Below are 22,403 nucleotides of genomic sequence, written 5' to 3'. Positions count from 1 at the left end.
CCACACATCAATACTGTCTCATAAGTAAGCTGAACAGAACTGCAACGTCTTTCCTAAAATGTCGACTCACTGGGGATGTGGAGCTAGTGATAAACATTGCAGATCTTCTTCAAACAGAACTTCTCTGCCTTTACTGCCTAATTTAACTGAATTTTCATTTTTTCTCTCCCTCTCTTCTCAAATGCAGCTCTTGAAAATAAAACAGTTCTGTCTGGGGCACACCACGTCCCTTTGAGGAAATTCATTGGCTCAGCGCAAATGTAACTGAAAGCAGACCGACTCATTGCTTTCAGGAAGTATTTTACCATGTATTCTATGTTGCTTGTTTCTCACTTTTCTGTTTATTATCGGGCCTTTCGATGGCAGGTGATTTAGAGAAAAAAGCAAAACTTACAAACAGTGAAAGTTACATAAAACCTCTGGGCCAGATCCTCAGTGGATATAAATTGTCTTTGTACCATTTGCAGGTTCAGGAGAACAGGCTTTACCAAATCAAAGTGCTCTTTGTTTTCTAATAGGTTTCTGCTGCACAGGGAGAGTAGAAAATAGATTTGTTTCTTCTGTAGCACTGTGCCCTTGATTAACCTCATTTGCAGGAGCTATTTCAGTTAAAAAGCTAATACCAACACTGACTTCTAAGTGTTGCTGTGTGATACCTGCCTGTTCATGTATCATTTACTTCTCTCAAGCCATTTTCTGTCAGCACAGATGCAAGCAAGATGTATGCTGTAGCTGAATTCCATACCATCATTAGCAGAAAATTACACCAAACTGCTATAAAGTAATTACACTCCTAAGAGGTGAGCCAGGAGGAAGTCAGTGATTAACTGTGTACCACCAGAGTCAGCCTACACCACTTGGTATTTTGTTCAGAGGCTTTCAATCTATTTTCCAATTGCTGGCTAGTGCCACGGGCTGAATCAAACCTTCAGTCGGGCCCTTCTTCATACCGAGTGAATTTTATTCCGGTCCCGTATAGCACAGCACAGGATAACAGTAATTTTTAAACGGTAGCTTGAGGTTGCTCTTGCACCACTAAGCTCTTCTTACTGAAATCTTTCAGAGGCTCTTGCAGAGGTGCTGCAGTTACAGCCATCCATTGTGGTCAGGCTGCAGCCTAGCTATCTGTCATACAAAGAATGTGAAAAGCGCAAAGGTTTAGAAATGATGTGATCTGAATTACCTACATAAAACTCTGCCTGAGTGAAAGACCTTGGAGCAATGACTGAGGAAGCAATAATAATACCGTACTCTGTATCTTCCCTCCAAATGATCTCAAACACCGGTAAACTTAACCTTTGGCATTCCTGTGAGAAATACATCTCCATGTTGTTGACGGTAATTTGAAGCACCGAGATGTTACCATTAATAACTGAGGAGTGAGCGGCATACCCTCTGGGACACAGAGAAGGCATGGTCCTCGTCCAGAGGGGCCCGCTATCAGGACACTGAAGACAACAATCAGAAAGGAGACCAGGTGAGGCAATTGATCTGTGGGCTCCATAGTTTTATTTCACATTTTGCCCTCCTCTCCCCCTCCCTCTCCCAGCTTTGAGTTCCACCCTCTCAGCCTCCTCCCTTCTGCTCGTGGTTTCCCTGATTTCCTCCCCATTCCTCCCGTTCTGCTCACCCCGTTCCCAAGAGCCAGAGACAGGTCAAATGGACAAACAAAGATGATACAGCCAAAATGCCAAAGAATTTGAACCATGGGAGATGAAAAACCTTCTCACCCTTCAGGACACTGGAGGGTCCTTTACGAGGAGCTTTTACCCAGTCTTACCCTGTTCCTGCGGGTGAAGGATCCAGATGCACAGAATAACCTGAATAAATAAGTGGGCTTTCTAATATTGCCTCCAAACTTGACACTGAAAATGAGATGGTCAGATCCTACCTACAGTGGTGCGGGCAGCTGTTTGGTGACTGCAGATACCATATTTTTCTTAACACACTTCCATTCTTTGTGCAGTTACCCACACAGACAACTCTCTTTCACTCAGGCCTAATATTTCTGAAATCAGCAAGAAATTTATTACTGGTTTCAATGGGAACAGGCTTAGGGCACAGATAGCCTATTTTGCGTGAGTGACTGATGTCAAAGTAATCCAGCAATGCAATTTAAGGGCTGGTATTTGGTGCCTTCAGCTTCCAGCCACATAGGAAATCCAGGTCCGAATGCTCTCTGCTGACTTACCACAGCCTACACATTATCATCTGGGTAGGACGCATGAAGACCAGTAGCCGGTGTTACAGGTGCTGGACCTTTTCAAAAGCTACCCAGCTACCACATGAAGTGTTCAGCTGACCCTGGGTTCACTATGTCCCTTGGAAATCTGCTCTAGTTTTATTATTAAAAAGCGTAAAAAATTTTCAAAGAATTGCAACATGCCCTCATAAATTTAATGAGAGCCGGACCACTAACTACAGGCTACAACTTTGGAAAATCTCCCCTTTCTTCCAACTTTTAAGCTCAACAAATTTTAAACTTTTGCAACTTTTAATTTCCAGGTCATGTAATCTGTGACTTTGTAAAGTGAAAAACCTGTTTAGTACCAGATCTTTGCTAGTCCTAATGCTATAGTTGACCCCACCACTTTTTAACCTGCTCTTATGGAGGCTGTGAAAGCTTACTTTTTTGTCCCCAATAAACTTAAACTTTCATGCACTGATCACTATTCAATCCAAAAGCATACTGTGGATGAGCAAACAGAAGTCAGCTTACAGAGAAACTTTTGCATATGGCTTAAAAGAAAGCCCAGCAAGGATTGACAATGATAGATGATCTCCCCTGTGACATTCAAGAATAATGTAGTTTCACATTTACATTAGGGAAAAACAACTAACAGACACACTTAAATAATCATTAAAAATTAAACGCTTGACATAACACAGATTTCAACCCTGTTTTGCCACACATCTTTTAGAAATCATTAATGGATATCATTTGAGGTCTTCTCATTTGCTTCGCTCATGAACAAAAGCTTTGTAATGGAGGTTCCTGTGTATCTGTTATCAGCAAAAGGTTCTCTCGAGGGAAATTAAGTGAAAGGACATTTTTCTTGTCTTCATGTTTGACATTCAGGAGTAGTGACAAGATAAGGTAGGCACAGGAGTCTTTCAAAAGAGCGCCAGATAGCAATGGCAGCATTTCATAAGGATGTGAACCGTTCATCATCTGCTGAAAAGACTCCGTTAATGTGGCCTGCTTTTAAATCCAGTGTTTCGCAAGGAATCCCATTTTCTATTGTTATTGTTACTTCGCCTTTCTCTTCTAAATTTTCTGTCTCTGTTGACTCTTTATTCTTTCTAAAAACAAGGAAGAGAAAATTGTCTTATTCTATTGACCTGCAGCACTCCACCAAGCTTTCACAGACAGAAAACAGCACATTTAGTTAGAAGGTCATTGTAGGTTACGTACTGAAAGGCATCGTCTGGCGCAGAGGCTCCCCAGTGTCATTTGCTCTTACATCAACTTTAGCTGTATTAGCTCACAACCACTTTTACGTGCGAAAGCAGGCAGCTACCTGCACAGCCTCTGCTGCTGTAAATACACCACTGAAGGGGGGAGGCCTTCCCTTCCTGGGACTGGAAACTTTGGTTTAGTGGTTCAAGGTCAGGACTGGGAATCAGAAAACCTAGGGTAAATGCGTTTTAAATATGTTATACATATCACTTGGGCTCCTCGTTCTGTAAAATGACTGGAGGTTGCAGGAGTAAAAGCTGGTGCAAGAGAAAAATGGAAAAAAAAACAAACCTCTGAATCTGTTTTTTGCTTGAAGTCAGGAAGGACTGCGCTACACATCCAGTCTGGCCCTGTTGTACATGTCATAGATTTCACCCAATGATGTGGATAAATTAAAATATACTTTAAGAAACAGATCAGCTTCTGACTAAAGCCTCTGCTGGTGGAGACTTGAGTGCCTTCAGACTCCTTGACAATCTTCTCCAGAAGTTAGGCACTCTTCCAACCTAGTATCTTTTTATACTTTTGTTTTCTAGACTAAACAATTTCATGGGTTTCACTTTCCTGGCTACAGTTCTCATGACAACCATATTAAAATAGTTAAATAAAATTATCTTAAAAAAAAAAGGAAGAAGAAGATGTAATAGAGAAGTATCAGTCAACATGTCACAGTGTTCCTTCAATTCCAGATTTATTCTGACCTTGAAATCTACTAGTTCATAGTTGAAAAACCTGCTGTACTTTACAGCCTGCAGCATCAGCGGTTTCAGAGGATAAGAAACTCAAAGGTCAGCTCCACCACTTCTTCCTATCCCACAACACATACTGTAACAATCTGACTCAGGACAATCATAGCAGCCTGACTCAGTATAATTTCAAATAATAGTGATATTAAGAATAATAAAATGTTATTGGCCTTTGGCAGATTGTTGGCGTTACAGGCTTGCTAAAAATAAATGTGGGGATGGTACTGGAAGCCTCTGACCTCTGACTGACTTACCTGCTCTTACAGGGATGAGAGTTCTTTAATTCAAAAAGAGTGGGCACAGAACATAAAGAAAGATGGTTACTAGGGTGTACATTCAAAAGAAAAGAGAGGAATAGAAGAGGTGTGTAACTTGTTGCCATAGGAATTCAGAGAAGCTAAGAATTTCTTAGTCCAAGGAGAGACTCAACAAGTCAAGGGAAGATAAAACATTGTGGGTTACTCAGGACATGAAGACCAAATCCATCGCAGGAAGGCCCCCAACTGCAAAATAGGTGCTGGGTGAGTAACAGAGGGAAGCGTTTGTGTGCTCACTCTGTCCTTACTCTTCCCAAGGCAAATGTTTTTGGTCTTTGCTGAAGATGGGATTTTGGAGGTAGGGCTGTCCTTCAGTCTAACACACCATACACAGTAAAGGATGAATAGAACAGAACAGAACAGAACAGAACAGAACAGAACAGAATAGAATAGAATAGAATAGTTCAGTTGGAAGGGACCTACAAAGACCATCAAGTCCAACTGCCTGACCACTTTGGGGCTGACCCAAAGTAGGGTCCTGCCCTGAGTAGACACCAAATCTATACTAGTAGAGAGGGAGGCGTCTTACTGCTATGATGACAGGAGAACAAACATAACGTTGCAAGATAACGTGTCTGATCCAGTTCACTGTAAAGTAAATGGCTACAGTCACATGGAGCTCTGCTAATGATTGGAAACTGCAGGCAGCTGTGGCTTGGATTTTTACATGTTGGCAGTGATGCACAGTGAAAACCTAATTAAGAAAATCTTCCAGTTCAAGAAATGACACGTGAGTCTAACTCATTAAGGAAGCTCCATTAGAGGCCAATCATGTGCTTCCTTGATACCGTGTGTGTGTGTGTGTGTGTGTGTGTGTGTGTGTGTGTGAGCAGGCTGAAGCACTCCCTTTTGTGCTTATTTGAATTAAGGTATTTAACTGGTACTTTAAAGGCCAGTAAAGACAAAATGCCAGGTTTATGAGAAGTCAACACTGTCCTTGGGGCCAGATTCCCAACAGAGCTTACTAGGCAACATAGCTGTCACTGTGTCAGGTCTGGTCAGGTTTCCAGGAAAACTCATTACTGGTTTTGCTGAAGTCTTTTCACGACTTATCACATACTTCAGTGCCTGAAGAAGAGATGAGCACTTTTGAAATTCTCTAATGTCTGGCTCTTCTATCAAGAAGCCAAATAGCTCAGACCATCCATTTTACCTCTCCAGTCTTTCCAACAGTAGACAGAAAAAATACATACTTGTTTTACTCTCTCACTCCCTCAGCTCTGCCTGCAGATGCCATTGAGTTGAAAGGAGGGTTAGAATTCAGCCATGGATAACTCTGCTCTCAGGAAAGGCTATGCATAAAGACAAGGTAGGGAAACAGAGGAGGGAGTGAAAAGGTGCCTAACAGAACTGTTCAAGCTCAGCTGAGCTATTCTGTAAACAGGAGGGAAAAATGTTGTCTTTTAGCCTGATATAAAGTACAAAGGATTATTTTAGCTAGAAAAATCATGGCTATTTAGCATAATTTATTTATATTACACTCATCTGAAATGTTCAGTGACCCCCTTTGAGCTAGGTGTTTTATAGACTCACAGAGCCATGATACTACACAGATACACTGAGGGTAAGTATGGGCTTCAGGAACAAACAGTCCTCCAGTTTTACAGATGAGGTTGCCTAGGTTCAGGGGATAAAGTAACCTGAAGGTTATGGAAGGTTGTGACAAGGTTCAAACTCTACATGATCTCAAAGTGTCTGCCCTAACTCAAACTACTGTTTGTTGAATTTTGCTTTTTGATAACAGAAAGGGGGGGGTCACAAATTCGTGCAACTTTTCTGAATGCAAAATATAACCAAAGGGATTCAGACTACCCATCTCTCTATGAAAACCACTTATCCCTCACAAAAAGTGCTGTTCTTCTGAGGTCTTTTAACGTTGCTTTTTGAGGTGATAAGGAGGCAGAAAGGAAAAAATCTCTGCAACATACTGCTTTTCACATGTGAATCCATTGCCCTGATATATCTGGGGATATAGTCCACCATACATTCAATAAGTTTAATATCATCTAGTTGTCAAAACAATTTACCTTTTTTCAGCTCATCTCCTGTTCCAGTATGATCCTCTTGCTGATGTCAGAACTTTACATTACTCTAACCTTCATGGCAGCCTAAGTCATGGTAGAAGCTCAACTATTTCTTACTTCCATGGCAGGATCTCAGCTCAGATGAGAAATTTCCATTCCTCATGCCCAGCTCTGAGCTAACAGCGATGGTGGGATCAAAACCTCAACTAATCTCTGACCCACTTCAACCCACTCACACTAGGAAAGCATGAATAACCTTCTCTGTTTCACCACTGCTGCCAGAGGGCAGAAAATGAGTGACAAAGGGAGTATCTCTCTCTCTTACCCTACTGCCAAAGAGCAGGCACCTAGGCTGGTGAGATGTGGTCATGAACCTGTGAAGGGTTAGGTTGCTCAGACTCATCAGGATGTGAACAGAAGGTGAGATGAGGCGCCATCTCATTGGGCAGGCCTTCTTCAGCCATACCTTAACCATTACTGTGTCCTCTACTTAGGCTTCTCAAATTGCAGCAGCGCTTTTTCTACCCTTGTCAGTTTTTGACACTATGGCCTTGGAGGGGGCACAGTCACTGGCGGGCTTCTCTTCCTTGGTAGCTATTTGGCTACTCTGTGAGAGGAGATTCACCTACAGCACGCTAAATCTTGAGAAAAATGACAACAAAAGTCTGTGTAAAGCTATTGTCTCTACTTAGATGACCTCCAGGATCAGGCTGTTATCCTCCCTGTTTCCCATACCCCAGCATTACTAAGGCATTTAGTTCACAGTTAAAAAAAATTTAAACCCTACCCTCAGAAAAGGACACAAAGGCTACCTTTACCTATGGATGGAGCAAGGACACAGCTATAATTTCTCTGAGGCAGATTTGAAAAGCACAACCAACCCAGCTAACTTAATTTGCCAGTATGTAGTTAGAAGAAAAGCTAAGCTGCTTACTTCTTGCGCTGTCGAATCCCTGCAACAACGAGGAAAACAATTCCAGCCACAATGAGACAAAGAACAACACCAAATACTATAAGCCAGACAGGTGTGGAGGGCTCAACAGGAGGTGCTAAAGTGGAGGATATCTTCAGGAACTGCAGCGTTTTGTCACTCAGTAGGAAGGCATTGTTGATTCTGTTCCGGTTCATCCTTCATAAAAACAAAAAGCATCACAGCTCTTTAAAAAGGTATTTTATAAATAAAGAGGATAGAAGAAAAAAAAATATTTTCATGTGTGTGCTGCAAGTCTGTCAGGGTTGAATTTGATCCAGCATGATGTTGGTAGAATTACACAACCTTCACTTTAGCACAGATCCTGTCAGTAATCTATAGATACCCACATGCTTACAGGGTTTTGAATACCAGACTTCCTTATTTATTTATCTGAAAAATTGGAAAATACAGATGAGACTTGAAGTACAGTATTATTAATTGTTTCTGGTTTGGACCACATGCTGAAGATTTAGCAATCTAAAATGGTGGCTCTGTTGTCTTGTTTATGAGACATTCAAGGATAGCGTGAGACTGGTGGAGCCACTCTGCAATGCTCAGACGATTTTCTTATCAGAGCCCCTTGGTTCCACAAACTGAACTATCTTACATGTTATAGGCATGTACATCTGCTCTTGCTGCTGTAGATTTTCTTAGATCCACGAGGCACTGGTTATTATTTGGTCCAGAAGAATCCACCCCCATTGTCAATATACCTTTCTTCCCTGTAGGATGTATCTAATGAATTGGTACTTTGCACATGTTTTCTATTATGAGAAACAGTAAGTCTGAGAAATACATTTCTTCAAATGAATAGTACAACTGCTACCCTTGAATGGATATCTTCACCCACATTCATTACTTTTGAGCATTTGCAGTAATTTATGGATCTGAATCTAAGCAGTCTCAAAAGTATTTAGCAGTATCTTTCATTAGCTTTTGCAAAACATTTGAAAATTTTGAGAAAATTTATTACACATACTGGTGTTCAGAGATTTTGATTGCAGTTGTATGATTCACATCATCTCTTTCTTTCATACAATTAAATTAATTTACCATAGAGCAAGTATTTCCTAAGTAATATTTCCCATAAGATATATGGGAAACAAAGGTAAAATTTTGAAAATTACTCTTCTTGGAAATCATCATGTTGACTATCTCTTAAGCAGGAAGTTCTTACCCTTAACGGAAAGCTAGCATTCCTGGAGAGGACTGAAAGCCATGGCATATTATAAGACTCATTATATGGTAAGCCACCTGTGATTTAAAGAGATTTTCACCCTTATTGATATAAATGGTTCATTGCGAGCAGCTAAAGTAAGCATTGTTCTCCCTCCTCTAATGGCTGGAGTTACAGACTTATGTGCTGAAAGACATGTGGGTAACTACAGGTGCTTATTGTGTTATATATCCATGTATATTTGTGCAAGATCTTGGGAACCATACAGAGCTCTGAGAAGGTTTGCCTTCCTCTTTGTTCTTAGGTTCTGGAGGACCTCATACAATAAAATCCTGGTCCTCGGTAGCATTCTTACATGATGCTGTACTATACAAAGAATTAGAATAATGGTTTAGAATGGAAGCCTGCAATCAGAAGCAATTGAATTTTCAAATATGAAGCTTTATAGAACACTTTAATTCTTGTTTCTGTGTTAGGTAGGAATTACAACTTTTTAAAAATAGCATATTCTTTTTTGGGTGAGAGACAACAGTTAAAAAAACAAACATGCTATAATAGTATCCAATTTCTCCTGCAAAGAGGGCATATAAAAGACTTAAGTAAACCAGCTTATGCTACTGAATGATTCAAAGAATAACAGAAATGAAAAGGAAAAAAAAAAAAATCTGCATTCCAGCACTCTTAGAGAGCTTCAGTGAATAAATAATCTGCTTCCTCCACTAATGCTATGAAACTATTGTTTGGTGTCTCTGTAGGAAACAGTTTAATCTACTCATAAGCTTAAAAGTTAATCTTTCCAAAAGAATGCATACTCATTCATCAGGAATTAGGCATTACACCTCCATAGAGATAACGTGAATTTTCAAGACAAAGTACAGAATGTCTAAAAACAAAGAGGTCTGTTTTCCACTCAGTGCTTGAGAAAGATATGTGAGTTGTGCTGCCTGTGGGAGTCATCCCCATAAACCCCTTTCGTAGTTTTAATAGACCATTGAAGTCAGCTTTTTCCCTCTTCAACTCCACACTCTTGCTTTTATTGGCTACAGAATGTGATATTGAGTAGAAAGTGAACTGATTTGTACCACACGGTATTTGTACAAGTAATGCTCAACTACTGTAGCAACTAGCATTCCAAAAAGAGCTGGAATGAGAATAATGTGAGTACAAGGTTACTTAAGCCAAGCTGGGACACAGCCAGCTCTTCTCATGAATAGCTCACATGAGCTCTTCTCATGTGAACATTGACTTCTACAGGAAGCCTGAAAAACTGTACTTGATGAGAACCTAAAGGGAGCCTGTGGTCACTAGTCCTGGTGCATGCAGATGGACATATGACATGCAATGAGCATGAAATGATATAAATCCCTCACAAAAAGGATGGAATTCTGTCATCTGAGGAAGAAGGCTTTCTCACAAATGTAGCAGCCAGATGCCAGCAGTGCTTCTGCCATGCACGGGATACGAAATTACAGTTTGGGCTCTGGGAAGGGGTCTAGCTTTCATCCAAAGCTCCAGCATTAAGAGAGACTCCTTCCACAGTTATAATCCCAAGGTTCACATGCTTTGAATTCTGTGGGCCTTTTAAAAATCCTGCTAATCTTACATGCCTGAAAGAGTACTGACCCCTTGGTGTTTTAACTACTTCAATTAGTTCGTCCTTAAAGAGGCAGAGTGCTTATTCATGGCCCTGAGAGAGAAAGCATCCTCAGTCAGCAAGAAAGGAGAGACTGAAGAAGCAGTGACTGTACCTGATGGCTGCCTCTATCTCGCTTCCTGGAACAGTAGTTGTATTTTTGGAAGAATCCGTGACCACAAACCAAAATGACACCCGATCCGTCACATTGCAGAGCAGCACATTGGAAATTCTACAGATGGTTAAAAAAAAAAATATTAAAGAAACATGGGATTAATTATTGAAATATTTCAGATTTTCCTGAAATATTGCTTTTATCTAAGGGGGAATAATCTTCTAAAAAATGTAACGGTTAATGCCCAAGGAAGAAACACCACCCACGGCATTTCCCATTTCCCGATATGATTGAAAATATGTAAGCTTATTGAAACCAAAGTTGAACCCACAAATGAATTTCTGAATCTACTACAAACCTGTCTGGTCTTGGACATACATTTAGTGTAATAAAACAGAAAAATAAATATTTGTATCTTAATCACCTGGGCTGTGAAAAAAAAAAAAAAAGCCATATAATGACATAAACACATTGATGAAATAAGAATTTTATTTTTGACAGCCAGTGCTACAGGAGTCAGACATGGGTGATTCTCCATACAATCTTCAAGTGTGTGCAGTCCTTCTACAGGGTACACTTTCAGGAGAGAGGAGAGGAGGTCAACAGGGAGGAAAGAGCAAAGAAATTGGTGTTATTCTTTTTAACATCTTTCTGCACTGTCAAGCACAGAGTGGAGGCAAAAAGCTGAATATAAACATCATACTGGCACTGATCTATGCCCTCTAGGATGTGCTATGGCATATTTACTTCATCTGTTTCAAAAGAAGATTACTTGGTTTTATGTGAAGTTAATAGTAGAAGGCTATAGGCATGCAGCTTCTCACAGCATACTATGTAAAAAGTGGGTGAAATGTCTTTAAAATGTCCTTTTTTCAGAACCTTATGAACTTGTAATCTACCACTGATACTAGTAAGTGTACTAAATGAACTATAATTAGAAATACCTCGCAGAATGATATCATCATGAGTATTAAAAATAAAGAATTGAAGGCTAATATGTGTATAACATAGGGACTGAGAATAGATGGTGCCCTCATGTTCTTCTATTTGTTCCTATTTTATTCACACAACTGAGAAACCAGCCAAACACGCATGCAATATACAGCAATTGCTGTAAATGTAGCATTTATTACAGCATGGCAAGGAATATGATATGCATCATAGAAGTACATCCAAAAACTTGAAAGACAGAGAGCTGGAGAAAGAAAAATAGAAAACAACAACAACAACAAAACATTCTGTATCATTAATAAATAACCCTTTGGCTCAGGATTCAGCTTTCCTGGTCATGCCCAAGCAGTGAGCAGATATTCCAAAAGCCCACGAGCAAGAGTTAGGACTACTTTTATTGCCAGGGAGCAGCCCAGCCTTGGTTCACCTTTGCATAAGGTCTGCCTGGCCACAAGCATAACAAAGCTGCCCTGTCCCTGTCTTGTTGGACCCCACTTGGGGCAACTGGACTTCAAATACTACCTGCTGTTCTGGAGAAGGAGACCCTGCTGTGGGCCAGCAAAGACGAACGCAGCCTTTCTCTGAATTAACTACACTGATGCCCATTATTATCACTGCTTTCAAGGTTTGGAGTGTCCATCATCAAAATGCAAATTTTAACATTTTCTTTCCAGCTTCTGCAATTTCCCAGGGTGACAAATGCCCCGCTGCAAGCAATGACCTGCCACAGAGCTCTGTTTTGTAGTGCCATCTCCTGGCTAATTACAAACTTAATTAAATGACTGCTAACAAGACTTCAGCAATGGTCTGAGGAGCAGAAAGCACAAAGTAGGGAAGAATGTAAGGTAACAAATGCTTCCCTTAAGTGCATAGTCGCCAGCCAGAAAAAGAAAAAAAAATAATTAAAAAAAAAAAACTGTTAAAGCAGGCATTGGCTTGTTCACAACAGTTTACTTTGGATACTTTGTAGAAATACTTATTGCTAAAAGCTTTTTTGGGTGGTGGGTGCTTTTTTGGTTCAGGTGCCAGACTGTTTGGACAGGGCAACCTTTAATTTTACAGAGAAGGTATATATTCCACAGAGACATGCAATAAAGTGGAAAGCAATGATTTTGCAGAGCTGAAATACCCACTTTTACCTCTCAGGAACAATGTCAATTTTGCAAATACAGAGAATTTTCTTGGATAAAAGAGGAAAGCCATCCTCTGGGATTTTAAAAGATGTTCACATCAGTTTGCTGGCAACAGTCAGAAGATGAAAGTAGATTTATTCCACTCAAAATTAAAGCAAAGCACAAAAATTACAGGAGGGGGAAAGAAAGTGTCTACTTTTGGCTGGTGGATGACAAACTCTTGCTGACTTCACAGAATATCTAAAAATGTATCTGTGGAGGAAGTTTTCCATCAGGAGAATTTATAACAGTAGGACCTAAATCTTCACGCTGCTGCAGTTCTTAAACCAGAATTTCTGTGGTGCACTCAGAAACTGGTCCAGGCAGAAAATCTGAGTTCATATGGCTCCACAAATGTTCTCAAAATGTGGTGGGTGAGCAAAGCTCATTCCCCCAACAGAAAGACACATTTGGTGGGCAAAGACTGGCTGGCAGAACACCCTGGCATTCTCTACAGCCTCAGAGACTCAAATGGACTCTTCATGCTGGGGTCTTCCGTACGTTGCCAAGGCTTTCAGCAGGAGATAGGGCAGTCAGACATCGCTGGGGGCAGTGTCTCCATCTCTGGATGGAACAGCACTGAATCAGTTGGGCAGCAAGACTCATGCTAAGTTACGGAAATTTTGCCTCCTTAATGCCCCCTGTTGTGTCTAAAATCCTTGCCTGATTATCAGCATCTAAAACTCAGCTTCACTGCTGCTTTTCACCAGCGGAATCTGAATGATGCAAATCCTTTCAGGCTCCAAAAAGAATAACACTGTTCACAAGAAGGTCAAAGAGGATTTCATAAACACCAAAATGGACTAGTTCAACAAGCACCAATGTGATCATTCCCTTGCAGCAGGTATGCCCTTTTTTTTTTCCAGTGCTATTTGCACATAGGTTTGATTTGCAGCATGCTGAAGTGTTCGAATCTCCTTATGGGGATTTAGAGGATTACTTAGGGATAAGAAGATCCATCAGAGACTCAATGGGCGCTGGGTACCTACAGTGGCTGTAAACTAGTGGGAGAAGCATGGGCCCTGAGTCCCAACTGTCTGTACCTGGCTATCTCTACAAGTTTATTTTGTTGTTCTAAGTGGTCAGAATATTTTTTAGTATCAAAAATGCCTTTCTTAGGAGGACAGATAATGTTGATGAACGTTTTCTGATTAGTTTGTTAGGAAAACTGTATCTTCCCTACATAGAAACTGGGGGAAGATGTACCAAAAGTAGATCCTTTAATTTGAACGTAGGTAAATGTGATCACATTCTTTCTACTCTAAAGATTAACCAGTGTCAGGCCAAAAATAAATGCATATTATTTCAAATGAGTGACAGATTAGGGAAAGCAGGATTGCTAACACAGGCTGTGGACAATTATCTTCTAACACTGGCAGATCAAAGGTTGGCTTATGTAATTCATGAATGTATGTATTGAGAATTAATCAAAAAGCTATACAGAGAGCAAGAAAAAAATTACTTGTGTTTCTCCACTAACATTAAACCTTTATTTTATCTGTATTAATAATTACTGAGTAATTCCATGGATTGTGTTTTTTTTTTTCCTGTTTCACACAACCTTGACAATTTGTCAAGTCTTTCAAACATTAAACACAGCTCCACGATTTATTAAATTTTAGTTTAGATATTAACTTTAGAGAAACTGAGATACAATGTGCCATCCTGTCCACTCTGAGTGGGACCACTTGGTGGTTACACAAGGGCAGCAGCACCAGCACCAGCTGCTCTTTCCAGCGGCACATTCAGATGCTTGCCATCACAGGCTGGCTTTAATCCAGCTACAGAGCCTAACAAAAGATGACTTTGAATCTCAGACATGATGGGCAGGCTGCAACAATGGTTATGCTGATCCACCAGAAAATTATATGGGGCCTGATCCAGATTACTGAAGTTAATGACGTTCAGTCTCATGTGGGAGTCAGTTGTGGCTGCTGCTGCAGCGTCGTGGCTTAGAAATTAATGGGATGTTAAAGGGGAGGTTTGTCACATTCTGGTTATGTCCCCATGCAGAAATTATACTCTGTAAGAAACAGTGTTTGGTTGTAAAAGAGCAGTGGATTTTTCATAAAATTTTCTTTTGTCAAAAATGTTTAACTGACTGGATGCAAAATTTGGGTAAATTTAGATGCTACCAGAATGCAGTCATTGGCAACTTGTTTCTTCTTTTATCGCAGAATAATTGATCATCTTTTACATCTCATGAAGAAAACCTGCTGGCATTTACCTGTAAGTGTGCCCATAGTGTAATGCAATTTATTTGCCACAAGTTCCCTCAGTAGATTAAAAATTCTACCTAACATGCAAAGTAGCAGAAAAAACTGCTTTGTGACAAAAGGTATAAGATTTCACTCAGTCTAAAGCTCAGTGAGACTCTTTGGGATCGAGGTTGGGTACAGCCTGGCACTTACCTAACTTGTAACTATGTGGGGTCCTTGCCTCTGCCCCAGCAAGTTATACTCATGAGGAAGTCCTATACTGTCTTAGAAACAGGAAAAGATGTCCACACCTAGCTGTTTGTAAATACTGTACTGACTTCTCCTTTGACAAACTGAATAGCAGGAAATTGTTGACGTGTGCAAGCCCACCTCCAAACTGGAGTAACACTGCCATTATCATATTTGTCCATAGGAAAAGCTGTCTTGGTAGGAAATTGAGCAAAGTGAGCACAAATGCTGTGGTTTTTCAGAGTGGATAAACACAGCTTCCATTAAAATTTTAAGTCCTTTCATACTGAATTTTTCCCATTCCTATACCAGACTTTCTAATATTAGTTGAGTCTGCAGACAGCCACGGTACTTGAAGAGAATAAAGTTCACTGGTGTCTCACACAGGCTTTTTGCCATGTGAAAGCACCATGGATTTGAAGAAAGAATAATTTAAAAAGGGGACCTGGGACTAAAATAAATATATGGAAGCAAATCCTTATGGGTCAGAGACTGAATTAAAATTCTCCTTATTTGAAAACCTGAGAAAAAGCCCTGCATAATCACCTTTAATTAGCTTGAATCTTAAATTCATTTTTTGTAAGTGTCATGTTCATTGTGTGCAGTGGGAACATACTTGACTGTTTTTGTTAAGCTCGGCGTAATGGCTCCTTTGCTCACATAAGGCACCTTCTGAGGAACACGAATAAAACAGTAAGGAACCAAACAATCCCATGACGTGGAGGGGGAGCACATCTTCTATTTACGAGAAAGTGCATCAACCACAATAGTCATCATATGACTAAAGATAACTAATGTCTTTGCAATTGTGCACTATGCTTCATCTGATGCAATGACGGCCTAAAGCAGGTTTTTTTTTGGAAAGTAAATTGAAAACCTTATCCTCATTAGCATACCAGAGCCATAAATCTTTCCTTTAAGATTGAAAAACAATGAAAAAAAAAAAGGCCTATAGAAATGCACTCACAAGGTTTCTTGTTTAAGAAAGGGAAGAACACACACACAGAAGATACAGCCTGCTAAATGGTCTGTCTGATCTGGCATCTGATTTCATAAGTAGCAATGATCAGAAGCCTGAGAAGAATATTCAATGCCTTAGGGTAGATTTAATCCCAAAACCAATTAATGGCTGATTTATGTCTGAATAGCAACATCTGAAAATTCTTGATGCTAGGTAATTCAGCAGCTGTAATATTAGGGAGAGAGCACCAGCACAGCAATCCACCTTCCAGTTCTCTGGCTCAGCTCATCTTCAGCACAGCGCTGAAGCTACACGCTGAGCAAACGTGCACCAAAGCTGCTTATTCAAGGATCCACACCGCATTTCTTGACCTTGCCGATGGGCCCCTTCACCTCTTCCCAGTATGGCCTCCAGAAGGTATCATGTCTTACTGCCAGAGTCTGCTCGAGAAAATTGGCACGGCCCCACTGAGACTGACAGCTGTGCCACTCCACATCAGTGGGGACACTGGTCCAAGGACTGCATGCTGCTTAAGACAGAGAGAGTGATATTTAACATGTATGTGTGTGTCAAAAAAATACACTGGAACAGTCTGCTTTTGGAGGCTGTATATAATGATTTCTACACGTCAGTACAGCAGCGAATGGCCCACTAGGTGCAGCATTGTTAATAGGTATAAGGCAAATCAGAGTAGATGCTTACTGAGTCGTAGTCTTGCTGGAATATCTTCTCATTGTAAAAGCCACCATTGCTTTGAAGAGGTACTCTTCATTTGCATCCCAGGCATACTGTAAAGGAAGACGGAAAATCATCAGTTTCAGCTTCAGTGCTTGCGGTACGGAGGGGGAAAAGAGTCACTGAACTTGGAATGCTATACTGATCAAGAAAATGAATAAATTTACTGGTTGTGCTATGAAAATAAATTCCTGCCTCTTATTTAGTGTGCAAAGATGACTTCTAATGGCTACCGCGAAATGCAATACAAAGTGAAATGAACTTTTCCAAAAACTGAATGAATGGAATGTTTCTGGAAACTGGCCAAACTGGAAATGTAAAGCACCTCATGTCAAAGACCAGGCATATTACCAGAATTCTCCCAACACAGCTGCACCAATTGCCTTGACTCTTTTGTTGGATCATCCATGTTAAAGGAGGTTTAAATTCACTCTTAAAGACCAGGCGGTTCTGCCAGAAAATAAAAAAGCTAATGTTGAAGGTAGTCTGTGGGAGCTGGATGCCAGGACACCAGGAAAAAAAAAAAAAAGATTGTGTCCTTATTGCCGCACACTGTTCTTACAACATGAAGATAGACTCAACTGCAAGCTGAAGATAGACTCAGCTACAGGGAAAAATACTACATCACATTTGAGATAAAAGAAAGAGAACAGCACCGTTACTACTTCAATAAAAAGTAAAAATGGTCTCCAAAAACTTTTCTCTGTTGTCTTGATGAAAAATCAAGCTTCTGTAATTTCAGGTTTCTGAGAAAGCTTCCCTAGGCTCCCCTGGGCTTTCATTCCCACACGCAATTCTAATGACCAGCAAGAACTGCACCTATTACATTTTTATAACAAAAGACATGACAGAGGCATACTGATTGAATTTCCCCTTTCAGCAGATTATAAAGATTAATAGTTTCTTGGAATGATATTAGTGGAGGTTAGAGGCAGCTTTCCTCAGTCAGTCAGAACACAAATCTAATCTTTAACTTTCAGCATTAAAAAAATCCTCCCTGTAATCATCCAAAACAGAAAACCAGTGGAGTGGATACTTAATCCTGCTGACAACCTAGACCTACTTTTTCATGGGCCTTTATAACACACTCAAAAAGCATCAATACACGTCAAAAAACAGTAGACAGAACACCACTGAAAATGCCAAATCTTAATTCTGTTTTTTAAATTCTGATTTTGGATGCATGCAGCTGCAACCTCTCTGTAAAAAGGAGGAATCCAACTTCCAGACGCCATCCCTCATTTTGCTCTGACATACTGCGGACTGGGAGCCTGAATAGGGAAGGAGGCAGACAGTTAAAGGGCAGAAAGTCATACTGATCATATTTATCATCCCTAAACAAATGACGAGTGGTGAAATGGGCTGAGATACGGTTGGACGGGGACAACAAATCTGAGAAACAGACAGCCTGAGCAGCCTTAAAAGCCAGATGCAGCACTGAGAATCAGGTTTCTGACTCACCACTCTTGCTTTGTGAATGAAGGGAGGTGTAAACCCACTGTGATAATGCATGCCAGTCGGGGAACTTAAAGTGAAAACAAAAGAGGGACTGTTTGCATAAAAATATTTAAAAGCCCATAGTTTGAGCCCACTGCACTGATGGAAATGTAACAGTAATGTCAGCTATAGTATTAAAAGAATAGGAGACAATGTAGTAGAGGAAGGAATACAGATGAGAACCATAAAACTATTTACCATGATTTTAAAGACATCTGTATTTAAACCACAGAGCACAATTTGCAGCAGTAAAAGGGCAGATCATCCTCTTTTTTGTGTGTGGCACTATTGACTGAATCCCTACGTGCCATCTGTAGTCCTTGAGAGCAGGTCCAAAAGGACGGAAAAAGATCATTTGTTATCCAGTGGATTAAACCAGCTGTAGAGGTAATTCCCTCAGATGGATAATGGATAATGATGAAACTCCATTTCACGCTTACATGGACACAAATGCAATACCTGTCCTACATACTATATGTACTTGATATGTTTATGTTTAGTGCACTACATGTATACATGCACAATGCATCATTATGAAGTAGATGGTTTTCATGATGAAAAAAAATAATGATGCAGTAGCCTAGAGCTTCTTTAAGACAAAGTAACAAAAAGGGTACCAGCTGAAAGAGTAAGCACTTTAAAACAGACAGAATAAACTGCGAAAAATGGGAGAGGAGACTGGCAGAGAAAACCAAGCAGCACTCAGGGGTCTAGTGAGGAGAGGGAGCTGCAGAGTGCCTTCTGGGCAGAAGGGTGAGAAGCCCCAGGAAAACAGGGATGAGACAGGAGGCAGAGGAGATGGAGATGGCTGTGGGCTCCATGTGAACAAGAACCTCTGAACATGAATGCTTGCAGGAATGTGTGGTGGGAAGGCAACATAATTAGGAGGAAGAGGGCGGCAAGAATGCCTTTAAGGTAATAAATGGTACAGACACAGCTGACTGTCAAAGCCAGTCTTTATTGCTTGCTAGTGAAAGAGAAGGCTGTTGAGACAATGGGAAAAAAAAAATAAAAAAAATAATGAGTGTAGATTGTAAAATGCTACAGTAGTTCTCTAAGGAGGACAAAATGTAAGTTAGTAGAACAAAATTATAATCTTATAAACTTGCCCTGTGCAACCTGATCCAAATGCAGTGTTGATTTGGCCTTGAGCAGCAGAGGACTAGGGACAACTGAAGGTCTCTTCCCTCCTGAGTGGCTCTATACTTTAATTACCTGGTCCTTGCGTTCAGTATAGCTACACACAAATGGAACATGCTTTCTGGGCCCCATTTGGTGGCAAGACACTGCATGTACAGCAGCCTTTCTCCCCCTTACCCTCTGCTGTGGAAGCATCCTGAATACGTGAGCCGGAAGGGAAGTGCACCTTCTGTTTCACCTGGCTGCAGCCCCTGATATGTGTTTAGTGCTGTTTAGTGTATTAATGTTGTTCTTGTCACAGTGGATTGGAAATAGCAGCTAAGATATAGTAAGTATCTAGCTGTTTTCACGTTACTTGAAAACAATGTCGGAGACAGAGACACTGCTGGCTAACTATTGGGAGGAAACCTAAACAGAAGGAAGGTGATTTACGGACAGAGTCTCTCTGAGGATGGTGTTAACTTTATGAGTAGCTTCTGGAGTCAGTGGTTGCTTCCTAGTCATAGAGTTAGAAAAGCCATAGAGAGTTAGCTCAAAAGGGCCAGAGTCAACCAGAGTGAGCAGGTGTGATGTCCACAGAAAAGCCTGCGTAACTGTGTCGCCTCTTAGTTCAACCAGAAGAGTCAAAGAGCTAGCGCTTAGCTGCTATTTCCAATCCACTGTGACAAGAACAACATTAATACACTAAACAGCACTAAACAATACAAGACTCCCCACTTACTGTTTTTTTCTTGTAATATAAAGTACCTTTAAGATTAATGGTTTGTATCATACTTTTTTGGGGATGAAAAATAGAAAAATTACAAATGGTCAGACAAATCTCCCTTATTTTACTATAATTTCAGAACTAAAAAAACACTGATAAAGAGCACTGCTGGGAGCTGCAGTTTTTATTCTTTGTTTTGAGCCTAATGTTTTGAACCAAGATTAAATCAAAATATTTGCAGTTATTATCACAAGGTGTTTCAATAATGATTTTGACATATTTTCAACGATAGGATTGCACTATTTCACTAATTTTTAAAACAATCTAGGTTTGCACAACTGTTTAATTAGTCTCTCACCCAAGAGGATTGACTTCAATACCAATTTCCACAGACAAATACTTTAGCATATATCTTGAACGTTTCTTCTAAATGTGTCCGGTTTATGAAGTTCCCAGTGGAATTGGTCCCTGCTACTGTTAAAGTTACCTAATAGTCCAGGGTAGTTTCAGAATGGCTTTTAAGGTCACAGGGAGATTCTCATACCTCCAGTCTCTTCTAGCACGTAATTTATGGTGTTTTGTTTCCCAGGGCTCCTAACAATCAGACATTAGACTTCCAGTGGAGATGACTGTCCAAGACATTTCATATCTAATTTTATTCAGAGCCCTGTAGCACTGCAGATTTGCTGTAAGCATTCAAAACCGAAAATGAATATTGCATTCGGCCATATCTCATAGCTTTTTAGATCAGGAAGGACCATTTGGTCATCTAATTTCCCAAACTCTTGCATATTACAGACCATTATTGCTCACACCAGCACTCGTACATTAAGTCCAAGGACCTGAATTAAGCCAAAGCATTTCAGTCCTCATGAGACTAACCTGTGCACCACAGGCAGAGAAGAAAGGGCACTATCCAAAGCCTACATTAATAGGGAATTGATGAGATATGCTTGAATGATCTCTACAGATCATGGTTGTCTGAGAGCCTGACATAAAATCCCATTTCATAAAGATCTAACAATCTTTTCTTGCTTATCATCTCCGACATGCTTGACTTTACAATTAGCACTCTCAAGAAGAAATGCTTTTCCCAAAATACAGACTTAGATTTATGCAGCGTCTCTCCTGCATGAAGTGCAACATCTCTACTGTTTTTTTGTTTTGTTTTGTTTTTTTCAAGAAAAAGAGAAAGAAGAAAAAGGAAAAGGAAAATAGAAAAAGAAAAATAGAAAAAGAAAAAGAAAAAGGAATAGAAAAAAGAAAAAAAGAAAAAAGGAATAGAAAAAGGAAAAAATACTTTGACAGAAAATTATCTTTATGAAAAGGGAAGCTTTACACCTCACTTACAGGATGTCATTTTAAGGAGTGGGCTAGCCAAATGCCATGACTTGGGCAAGTTATTACAATTAACACTTCAGAACAAATTGCTTGTGCTGCCTTCAGAAATTTTACAGTGTGCATTAGTTCTTTTTTGGCAGATGTTTAGTTAGGAAGAATATGTGAAGATACTTTACTTACTGCATTATCTCCCAAAGCTGTTTTGATACTAAGGCGCACTTTGAAAGCATTCTGTGCATCTGACACAAAGAGAAGAAAGGCAAACATATATTGATAGTCACCAAGATAGGATTTTAAATCATTTACTTCTCTAATTATTTTACAGATCACAGTTTCTAAATTTGCCCTAATGGATTACCTTGTCAGGAGAACCAGAAGTTACTAGCATGAATAAATGCATCAGCCTTATAGATTTTCAGTCAGGTTTACCATGACCTCTTTAAAATAGGTAAGATCAACTTCTGTACTTAATTTGCAAACTCAGCAAAGAAGTGAATGCTCAGAGTTACCATACTCAACCTGGATGCAACCAGCTAAAATAAAAAACATAAGAAGCCGACAGCTATGTAGGCATAATCTCGTAGCTAAATTTCCCCGAGGAAGAGTGGGAAGCAGCAGCTCCAAAACTTACCTGGCTTGCAGAGCTCAGCACGAGCAACAGTAACTACAGAGAAAGTAAGCAGCAAAACCTGTAACATCCTTTCACTGTGGAAAAGTTGAGGCAAAAAGAAGTAAGTCTCTGGTGTAAAGCACTCTTAAACTTTCTGTGACCCAGGATTAAAGCATCAGCAGCACAAGTGAGCAACCAAGTAAAAGGTTTAATAATTAACCCCCGTTATTTTAGCTAAAACGGGCACTAGAAACAGCTGTCTTCTGTTAGTTATTTACTACCTTTATCTGTAGTAAAAGGAAAAAAAAAAAAAAAAGCTGTTATAAGGTTTTAATTTTCCTTCTTCCTGTACAGAATAATGCAAAGCATTACACAGTGTTTTTTTGTTTTGTTTTGTT

General features: G+C 40.0%; 1 protein-coding gene across 1 annotated transcript; it reads right to left on the bottom strand.

Moving 5' to 3' along the window:
• Positions 1–1,493: 1,493 nt before the first annotated feature.
• Positions 1,494–22,093, bottom strand: CLTRN (collectrin, amino acid transport regulator). The gene is made up of 6 exons (XM_040565907.1): positions 22,027–22,093; positions 21,576–21,634; positions 16,679–16,764; positions 10,446–10,562; positions 7,482–7,676; positions 1,494–3,303 (listed from the first exon to the last, which is right to left on the bottom strand). The coding sequence occupies exons 1-6, from the start codon at positions 22,091–22,093 to the stop codon at positions 3,147–3,149; spliced, it is 681 nt and encodes a 226-aa protein (XP_040421841.1). The 3' UTR covers positions 1,494–3,146.
• Positions 22,094–22,403: the final 310 nt, after the last annotated feature.

This window comes from Cygnus olor, chromosome 1 (genome assembly GCF_009769625.2).
Source record: "Cygnus olor isolate bCygOlo1 chromosome 1, bCygOlo1.pri.v2, whole genome shotgun sequence".
In the NCBI taxonomy this organism is placed as follows: Eukaryota; Metazoa; Chordata; class Aves; order Anseriformes; family Anatidae; genus Cygnus; species Cygnus olor.
The sequence above is the reverse complement of the archived record's forward strand: the minus strand, read 5'-3'. Positions and strand labels throughout refer to the sequence as shown.